The 10,906-nt window shown below is 42.1% G+C and overlaps 1 protein-coding gene across 1 annotated transcript in view; it reads right to left on the bottom strand.

The window, feature by feature from the left end:
- Nucleotides 1-5,558: 5,558 nt before the first annotated feature.
- PIWIL2 (piwi-like RNA-mediated gene silencing 2) overlaps nt 5,559-10,906 on the bottom strand; it is a 90,770-nt gene continuing 85,422 nt past the window's right edge. The window contains exons 20-22 of the mRNA XM_015414184.1: nt 8,650-8,903; nt 6,607-6,714; nt 5,559-5,715 (exon numbers count right to left, since the gene is read on the bottom strand). Coding sequence (XP_015269670.1) covers nt 5,559-5,715; nt 6,607-6,714; nt 8,650-8,903 — 519 coding nt within the window. The remainder of the gene's footprint in view (nt 5,716-6,606; nt 6,715-8,649; nt 8,904-10,906) is intronic.

Raw genomic sequence — 10,906 nt, 5'->3', positions numbered from 1 at the left:
AGGAGGAGGCTTTTTAACTCCCAGCCACTTAAAGGCTCCGGAGTCTGATCTGTTCACTAGGCCCGTGGGCCTCTGCGAAAGCTGAGGTAAAGCGAAGAGAAACAGTATCTTTTTTCTTTCTTTCTTTCTTTATTTTTTATAATAGAGAGTGAGAAGAAAAACAGTTAGGAAAGTTAATAAAGCAGAAAGGATGTGCTAGTATAGTCTAAAAGGTGAGTGTTAGGCGAGCTCTAACACTAAGCTGCTCTCCCTACTGAGGCAGGAAAGAAACTGAGCCGGGGTGACTCCCACCACAGGAAACAGGAAGCAATTGAACTTAGTCCTGCCTCCCTGAAGATGGATGGGAATCACCCATACAAGATGGCCTCCACCTCAGAGGGAGAAAGACTCTGAAACTAAGCTAGATGTTTATGCAGTTTTTGTAAAAACGATATGCAAAACAAATTTTTATTCTTAAACTTTTATTTACAATGTAATCTTAATATTTGTAGGTGATTTAGTTAAAATTTATGTAATCTAGATCGTGTAACCTGTTAGCTCCACCTCCCAGCCCCTAATAGAATTGTAGTGTTTAGTGTAATAGAGTTCCACTTCCTTATCCCTGTTGTGTTAGTGATGTAGTAGTGTAGTAGAAAAACAATAAAATCTTTATTAAAAAAAAGGATTTTGGACATCATTCAGGGAAACCAATCCAATACTATCCATACAATTTTGACCAGATACAATTTTGACACCTCTGACTTTTATCAAAAACATATTCTGAATTTATGAGATTTTTTATCAACGAGAAGAAAATGCAGAATTGTCACATGCAAAATTGTTACAGCTAATAGTTTAATTTGTAACACTTGAAGATCTAGCAAGTTCTGAATTATATAAAATAATTAAGCTGGATGCAAATCAGCTGATGCAGGTGTTGAAAAAAACTTCTTTGCTGCTGTCTCGGTTGACTCATACGTCTCCAAATGAGCTTTATGGCATGCTGTAAACCAGGGCACAAGGATTCACCCAGAGGGTAAGAAAAGATGCTAAAAGCAACTCTTTCAGCAGAGAACACTACCATTCTAGGCCCCCAAAAAGGCTACATAGGTATCATCAAGGTTCCCAAATTTCCCAAGAACACTCTGAAATCCAATTGGATCCTTTAATCTCCAGAAGTGAACCATCCTAAAAAGCTTAGAACAAATTGTTCTTAGCTCAGCCTTCCTGGCAGACCAGGCAAACATATCAGCACAACAGAGCTTTGGCAAGCCTGGGCAAAGTCCACATGCGATATGCCACAACTGGGAAATAAAATTGGATAAAGCAGTATCAGTAGAACATTAGAAGATTAATGTTGACAGACGGTAAATTATTAACCTAACTAGTAAATCTAACTTCATGATGAATTCCTATGTTCTAGACACCAGCACTGAAGAAATAAGCTCTTGTTCTTGGAAGTCTTTCAGACAAGAGAGGCCCCGCCTCCTTGAGGAACCTCAGAGAGTACAGTCCCAGCTTCTGGACTAATGCACCCTGGACACCCAAGCTTTCCATAATGAGGAAAGTTTTTTCTCGACTTGAGGATGTGTCCTTCCATCCCAATTATCCATATTTCTATTACACTGGGGGCTGGATATAATAAGCCTGGCCACGTGGTCATCTGGTCATACTGCCTTCAGTATTCACCTTAGTCTCTTAGGGGAGAGGAGGGGGATCAGTTTTGGTCTGCTATGGAGCTATCTCCCCCTCCCCCCCCCAGCCATCTGGCCCTGACCGCTCCATGGAAGTATCTATATATCCTCCTGACTCATGTCAGACACTTGCTGATGTCAATTCCAGTTAGACCAACCAGCCTGCTGCAGCTCCTGGGACTTCCTCCAGAGCTCCCTGTCACATGACCCCACCCCTTAGGAAATCTGCTGCAGAACTTGTTGATGGGGCCTTTGAAATCCAACATGAACAAAACCCAGCATTTTCAAATAAACTACACTATGAACGTATATTGTTGAAGTATCATGGCCTGCCACAGTAATTGGGCATTGGGCATTTTTATAACCTTTTAAGGTGCAAAGTCTTCCTCTGAAGCAGAGGTGATTTTCCTTCTCTCAGATATTAACTCCCTTGTTTCATACAGTGTTGCTATTTGTCTTGGCAGCAGTATTCCCTCTAAGCTTAGTATGAGCTAGGTCACAATTTTTAAGCCTCTGGCTCACACATTTTTGTCTTGGCTCAGGAAGGATGGCTCCAGAGCAAACTAATTTATGCAGTAGCCAAATCCCTCACAACTTTATGCCAGTAGCTCACAAAGTAGAATTTTTGCTCACAAGACTCCATAGCTTAGAGGGAGCATTGCTTGGCAGCCAGGAAAATGCAGCAATATCTGAAGGGTGAAATGTTTTAACATAAGTACCATTAGATCTGGTTATTTTAATTCTTTAAAAAATAATGTGTTTTATTTTCTTGTGTTGGATTGTAATGGCCTTTGGCTATATGTAATAAATGCTATTGTATCATAAGGGCACTACGGTCAGGGGCTCAACATCTTCTAGTAACCCCAGGCCCCAGGGACATCAAACTGGCTGCGACCAGGGCCAAGGCCTTTTCGGTGGCGGCTCCTACCTGGTGGAATGAGTTCCCAGAGGAGATCCGGGCCCTGCGGGACCTAATGCAGTTCCGCAGGGCCTGTAAGACTGAGCTCTTCCGCCAGGCTTTTGAGTAGGAGCCACCGCCGCTATTGTACCATCAACACACCGCCACCATGATTTAGGTGGGAACCATCAGGGTGCAAGGCGGCCCTAGGACAAAGATTGGATGGCAGTACTTCTATGGAACTTATGCTGTTGTTCTGGGCTTCAATGTGCATCGTTTTACATTTACTTACCCTGAACTTTGTTTCCACATTACTGTCTACTCACTCCATTTGGGTGCTCTGGCTCTTCATAATCTGCTCTGATCTTCACCACTCTGAATAACTTGGGTGTCAATGCCATCTACAAATCTGGCACATCACTGCTCCCCCCCCCTTCAAGACTCTTGATATGTTCACAGATTAAGGAAAAGACCAATAAAACAATGGAGGCAGGACTGCACTGGGAGATCTATTCTTGATATATATATATATTTTAATTAGTAAATAACAGCCACAGGGACACCAAGTCTGGATCAGGGCTGCAACTTGTGGTATGTGGGTTTAAACTTTTCCCTTTTGCTATTTCCCTTACTTGAAATCCACAGCATTGTGATTGCTCCTTTTGTAAAAGTATTTTTAGCAAGATCCTACAAAACCATGTATCCCCTTTCCTGGAAAGCTGAGATCCTATTGTTGGGTTGGGAGAGAAGTTAGTGTCTGCACGAACGCCTAGCCGGAAGCACGGAGAACTTTTGCTTGCAGGACATCAGCCTTAAGGCCCAGGCTTCTTACAATCTGTTGCCCAACATTTTTGGCATTATGCTGACCCCTGCTGTAACAAGTATATATAGCAGTCACTGAAAATTCTTGGATGATGCAAATTTGTATTTTATTTAGGTGAATGTATAGCCATTCTGGATCCACAGAGACAATGGGTTGGACTAAGCAGTAATTTCCAGTGATTTGAACAAACTGTTGTCAGTGGAATGGGACTCTTACTTCTACCTCCCACTGCAGACCCAAATACTCCCTAAAATTAGTTGCTGTAGATTTTCCGGGTTGTGTGGCCGTGGTCTTGGCATTGTAGGACCTGATGTTTCGCCAGTAGCTGTGACTGGCATCCTCAGAGGTAAAATGGCTACTCTAAGAATGAAATCAGAAGAGCAATTAAACCAAAGGTAAAACAAATGAAGAAAAACGGTCTCCCACAGGAAAAGTGTTTTTGCCATATATCAAAGGAATCACTGATCAGATGGGAAAACTTATGAAAAAACACAACCTACAAACAATATTCAGACCCACCAGAAAAATACAACAGATGCTATGATCGGTGAAAGACAGAAGAGAACCCCTTATTTCTGCAGGAGTATACCGCATACCATGCAGTTGTGGAAAAGTTTACATTGGGACCACACAGCGTAGCATTCAGACAAGAATAAAAGAACATGAAAGACACTGCAGACTTGGCCAACCTGAAAAATCAGCAGTGGCTGAACATAGCCTAACTCAAACAGGGCACAGTATTTTGTTCCAAGACACTGAAAGGCTGGACAACACTTCCAATTACCATGTCAGATTACACAGGGAAGCCATTGAAATTCATAAACATAAACACAATTTCAACAGGAAAGAAGAGAGTTTAAAAATAAATAGGGCATGGTTTCCTGTCCTGAAAAACACAAAGGCTCTACATATGACAATAGCACTACAGATAACATTAGAATTTCAACAGCCAGTCCACATACACAAGAACCTCCTCAGGAAACAGGAAACAATCCATATACAAAAGAACCTCCTCAGGAAAGCCCCTCCATTAGCATGTTCATAGCCTGGGGAACTCCTACAAGATAATGACTCAGCCCTACCCCACCTTCTGGAATTATAAATTACCTGCCTACCATTTTTCTTCTCACCTTGACACAGAGAGTATTCCATCTTTCTGTGTTATACCTCTGAGGATGCCAGTCACAGCTACTGGCGAAACATCAGGTACTACAATGCCAAGACTACGGACACGCAACCCGGAAAATCTACAGCAACTAATGAACTCTGGCCATGAAAGCCTTCAACTCCCTAAAATGCTGCTCCTGGGGGATCCTCAGGAACAGCATAAAGGGAAGATTGGGGTTTGCAGAAATTTGGGGTTAGTGGAAACTTACCACTAGCTCCAATCATCTGTTGATATTCAGTCTGGTAACAACTTACTTTGGACCAAAGCATCCCTTGTTTCTGATATTTAAACACATGGTAAACAGAATTTACAAAGTCAATGCAAAAATATAATGTAGAAACAAAGTGTAAAAACAAGGCACTGCTGTGGCTAATGACTATAGAAAACAGCTATGCATCATAAAGTATGGCTCAGAAAGTAAGAAGTTTGGCTTTATTCCAACCTAACAGTAATTATTACATTCAACAAAAGGAGAAGATAATTTTTTAAGAACATGATGGTTATAACCATTAAAAAAATCTTTAATTCTAACAAAATAAAATATTTTATGCAGCTGGGAGGTGTTTGTACAGGGTTTCAGTTTCGCAATCTTGCAGCCATCACTTAAAACTTAAAATATGCGACTAGTTTGATCCTGGATTTGAAGAGAAGGGGAAGAAAAGACCTGTATCAACTAAACATACAGAATATTCAACTTGGTCCTACCTAAAACCCCAGTTTTACCAGATAGAAAGGTTGCCAGCAGTTTGCCATTGCAGTTAAATGAGGCTTTGCATTCATTTCTTAAATTACAAAGTTATAAAACTGAAAAATCTTTGTACATTTATTTCCAAATAAAACATGTTTAGGATTGCATAGCCCACGTTTATGGCTGACAGCCAAAGGCTAAGTGTGTGCCATCCCTCAGCTATAAGCACAGGATAATTCAGAGGAGCTCCCTCTCATATCTGATGAGGAACCGCCTCTCTGTGATCCCTCGCAGTCTGGATGGAGCAGCTATAGGAAAAAGAGTTTCTCACAGAGCTCAATAGCTGGCTCGTGGTGCAGCACTTGCCCTGAGAGAAAGGCCAACTTGTGAGCATACTTGCAGGGGGCCGGCACTCTGATAGTACCTGGCCAATTCCAGTACATGTGGCAAAGCTTGAAGGTCAACCTGTTAAAAAGAAGGGGGGAAAAGAGAATTCTTTATTCAAATGCCTACTCCCATAGTTCTAGGTCTTGTTTTTCAGTCGTACTTGGAATGTAGGGGAATCTTTTTTCTCGGATTGGGGTCTGACATTTAATCATCATATTTCATAGTCATAGAGCACGTACCCTAGGTGCTGTACATTATAAGGCAAGTTAGGGACAGGAAGTGGGGGGGGGAAGGAACAATAATAAAGTTGTCTACTACTGGGCACAATAGTAAAAAATGAAACAAAATTAAGGGAGATTAGGGTAGAAGAAAACACTAAATAAAAACGGGATGCAAGATCAAGAATTAGAAGCAGTTGCAATAAGGGAGAAAAGACGAGAACATAAAATCAAGTAGAGAAAGAAGCCCTTTTACTATATCATGGATGCCGCTTCAGATATTAGGTTGAATGCCCCAGACAGTCTGATGCTTGGTTGAACTTTGCTGTACTCTTAACTGCAAATCAAAGAACTGCTATTATTTTGAGAGCTTGTTGCAGCTGTTCAATATTTCATGATACTCAATTGTGAAAACACCTACTGCTTTACTACAAGGTTAAGGAAGTTCATGGCCTCAGTGAGCTCTAACAAAAAGTTGCTCCACTGTCATCAAAAAGTCACCAGGTGTGGGGACCTCCACAGTACATGGAGGTACATGCAAAGTGTTCACAACCAGAGCCCAGCCATCCCAGTCATTTCCAGCAACAATTTCTTCTTCCTTGGAATTGCTCCACAAGGATTCCAACAAAACTGCTTTCTGCATATTTATTACATTTAAAATAATCTGAATTCTGCTTTTTCCCTTGCTGAACGCAGCTCACACACAACCATTATTACAACACTTTAAAAATATAATATGAAACACACTCACCTTTGCATATGATCAGGACTGAGGTTGGCAGTATTTCTTACACAGACATAATGAGTAGGAATGCCACAACCTTGACGAGCGTGGTGAGCAATCAAGTAAAAATCAACCCTAGTTTTTTAAAAAAAGAGAATACTGTTAATATCAACTTTGCCTGCTTCATGCCAATTCTTTAATTCCTTCATAAAGGGTATCAGAAATCAGTTACTTACTTGAATTCCCTACAAACGTCTGTATTTCAAGTGGATATTCTAGGCAGTTATATCTCTGGGTATGCACCTGCACAGGTCGCAATTGGGTACTTCTATAAAGTGCTCAAAGTATTGGAGTAATGCTCCTTCCTCCCCCAATATTCCATAGATGGGGTGAAAAGTACACTTAGCATCTTCCAAATCAATTTTATCCACTGACCAACACAGGCAGTCTGAATGGAAACCTCTTACTATAAAGATCAGGATTTGGTATAAAGTCCAGTTGTAAAACAGAGTTTATTAGAAGTCTGACTGTGTAAGAAGGCACACAGGTTTCCTGGGGGCTTGCATCTAGTACTTTTGAAGAGGGCTTCTAACAGGGGAGTTAAGTTTGGGATTTCAGCAAGGGCGACTGAAAGGGAACAGGAAATAACCCCTCTAGTCTGAGTTTCTGGGGGGAAAACCCACATATAAGCTCCATATCATCAAGTAGGGCAGTGTATTGCAGTATCATTCTTGCTACACGAACCTGCACAGATTCAGGGAGGCACCCTATTTCAACTCTAAAACATGGCTGACTAACCAAACCAGTTATGAGGTTAGAAAGCCAGCAGGGGAATGAGGACTATCCAAAGTTCTGCATGGAGTGCCACATTATCTCTCCACTGAATAAAAACTGTGGGTGTGTGCTCGATGTATGGAGGCCTTGGCTGTCAGGGAGTAGGTTTGTTCCCTTAAGGCTACGGTGCCAACCTGGAGAAGCTGAGGGGGAGAGAGAGAGAGGTAAGTGGATGGGACCTTCAGGGGCCTACTAGAACAGTCCTACACCTGTGCTGACAGCTCTTCTGCTGTTGAGGTAATGAGTGATCAAAATATGGAATTTGCTACCAGAAGATGTAGTGATGGCCACAGTTCTTCTTAAGACACTAGCAAATATCCTCTAAAGATACAGAATTTCTGAAGAATAAGGTTGTTCAGCTGCAATAATTGGGCAATATCCATTTTTCTTTTCTAACTCCTTCTGAAGCAACATATGCAGAAAGACTTGAACAGCCCCAATGGTTGCCAATATAACGTGAAGGTATCTTGGACAAAAAAACCCTTTTGGACAAAAGGCAGACAACACTGAAGCATTTGGTGTGGCCTGATGAAGACATCATATATCTAGTACTGTAGACCCTACATGCGAATCATTATATCCACAGATTAGGGCCACGTACAGAGAGGGAGATCTTTCTACAAACTGGGGGGGGGCAGGTTTGTAGAGGCTGTGATGGGGAAGAAAGGAGGGAAAATGGAAATAGACTGGGGAGGATAATCAATTGGGGGGGGGTAGGAAGTCCCCTCCTGTCAATGCACTATTCCAGAATGCCATATTTTACCAGTTTTAAACCAAAAAGAGGGTGTAAAGATACATAACTCTCTCCAGACTTCAATTCCAGTTAGGATGTTATAAATGAAAAGAATTTAACAAGCGAGCACAGTATAGTTAAATACTCACAAACTAAATCTGTTCTGTTCTTGACACTTCGTACCTTGGACAGTCTCCTATGACCACCTAATGATCTCCAGTTTGTCCTACTACTTCTATAAACCTGCTGCCAATTAAAATAGCCCATGTATTTCCTACGTCATCATCCTCTCCAACTATTTCTCTAACCAAGATCAATGACATAAAAAGGATGAGGACACGAACTAAATGAACTTACACCAACTAGAGTAACATCATAATGCAGAATTTTTGGCAGACAGAAGAGCGTTCTCTGAACTGCAAGCAGGTTTACTGATAGAGAAGAAGCAGAGCAGCAAGCAGTTCTGTGCAGAGAAAGAATTCTATGAACTGCATCTCACTCACCAGTCTCGGCTAGTGACCGTGTGGTCTACCACTGTGCCTGGAGGAGGAGTTGTGAAGTGATCAGTGGCTGCTGAGTAGATGTTGGTACTGATTTTCTTTTGGACCACAAACACCACCATTTTAGGATCATAATTCTCAAAAGTTTCAAAGCATTTCTGCAGCTGAGGAATTTCATAGCCTTCAACCATTTTCAGCTGGCCCTCTGAAACCCCATCTCTGTACACCACTATTTTCTCAGGGAGGCAGTGGTTGACCTTTGAGATGACAAATGTACAAGAAGAAAAGAGATTGTAAAGTATACAGGGGAATCTGGGTAACACAGGCTAACATTTTCTCTAGAAAATCTATGTGAATTCTGTAAAATAGATCCTCTCTTGCATACACACCCCATTAATGTCATTTGTTTTATAAGAAACCCATGCCAAAAAAGTCCTCTCTACAATAAGACTTTCCAGATAATGAAAATATATTGCTGTAACCCGAACTAGCAACTGAAAAAAATGCAGCTCCATCATCCTATATGGTACTTTAAACAGAGAAATAATATAGAATGGCCCTTGCCCTTTGCAGCTTGCAATCTTAATTTCAACCAATGCTGGCGGAGAAGAAGACAATAGCCAGAAGCAAAGGTTACAAGGGATTAATGTAATCAAATGAGGCTACTTTAGAGTTAATTGTGGTTGAAAATGATGGCTAAAAGATTACCACCGAAGACTTTATACAAAAGGTATATTCTGAGGAGGGATTAGAGGGCATGTACGCAGAGGTGTTGTATAAAATTCCAGGAATAAGGGCAATCAAAATGCCTGAAGAGAACAGGAGAGCTTTGGTCAGCTGAGAGTAGTCTACCACTCTGAAAGCTACCTTGTGGGTAAGGACCGTATGTAGCTAAGGTCCTAAACAGTCTGCCCATGAGTTGGGAAGACAACTAGAGGTTGGCAGATGGAAACTAGCAAGGTCCTTGAAGAACGGTTTCACCAATAGCTGGGTGAAGAGTGAGGGACCCTGAAAGGAGAATGTAAGACTGAAATGACTGTTAGATGGACTTCAAGGGATCAGTGTGATAATCCTAGAGAATATGGGTTGGATACAGACTAAATCTTTTGCTAATGCAAAGCACTTTAGTTAGTGGAACAGAATGTTTCTGCTTCCCTCACTCCCACTCCAGCCCACTGAAATCCTTGAAATGTAGATCCCGGAGGGCAGGCGAGCCTCCAGAACAACATAAGAGGCAAGCAAAAAGGAAGGAGTTGGTGGAAATTACTGCACTCCTGTTAGCAGAAAAGTTTAGTCTGGATCCAATCCTAGGCACAGGACAGGTAATTAGGTGCCATCTAGGGATGCCCACCAGGAGCGTTTTGCAGGTGGAAGCATTTGAGGGGACCAATGTGTGACATTATGTTGAGTAATGCTCTAGAAATCTCCACAATCTATATGGTAAATAGAGACTGGAAAAATTCCTAGAGCGTCAGTCAACACAGTGACCCCATTACTGCTTCACCTTCTGCATCAAGAAACACTAGGGGACAGGAGTAGGTGGATTCCCTAGTACCATCTCTGTGCTAAAGCAAAGGTGGAAAAGAGCTGCTACTTACACTCACAGGATCTTCTGATGGATGGTTTTGTAGCACCCAGGAGTACCTCCCCCAGGGCAATCTGAAGGTGGTGCTCTGGAAATATCTTCCAAAACTACCAGTTGTAATGTGTCTGGGTGCAGGATCCTGCTCTAGCACTGAGACAGGATATGGTTAGTCAGAACAAGCTGCTCTTGGATAGGTGAATGACTGTTGTGCTATGGCTGCCTTGGCCAATGTGGAATGAACAGAATGTAGTTCCTGCCTATTTACCCAACAACCGTGGGTATCAGAGGAACAGGAGGGAAGACACAGAACTGGCACCCCAACCCCTGGAGAAAAAAAGAGTTTCCTGTGGAACTGTGTCTGATGACTGCTCTAGAGTAGAGCACTCACACCTGGGGTTTGGTAAGGCAAAGACATCTGCCTCTGGTGTGCCTCAGCACAGCAATAATAGTTGTAGACAGGTGATGCCCAGGCACTACTCATGGGTGACTGTCCCCCTGCAGCCGAGTCTGCTAAGGTGCTATCTAAATGGCTTGGGGGGCGGCAAGTGGCTCTGTCTGCCACCCAACCCCTAGGTTGAAGACCACAACTCTAGATCATTGGGTTTTTTTTAGGCAAAAATTAGTAGATGTGATTTCGTTGTTGTTCTGGATCCAGACTTGTCAGCATTATTTATT

The sequence above is a fragment of the Gekko japonicus genome, unplaced genomic scaffold (genome assembly GCF_001447785.1).
Source record: "Gekko japonicus isolate JY-2015 unplaced genomic scaffold, Gekko_japonicus_V1.1 scaffold9, whole genome shotgun sequence".
Lineage (NCBI taxonomy): Eukaryota > Metazoa > Chordata > Lepidosauria > Squamata > Gekkonidae > Gekko > Gekko japonicus.
The sequence above is the reverse complement of the archived record's forward strand: the minus strand, read 5'-3'. Positions and strand labels throughout refer to the sequence as shown.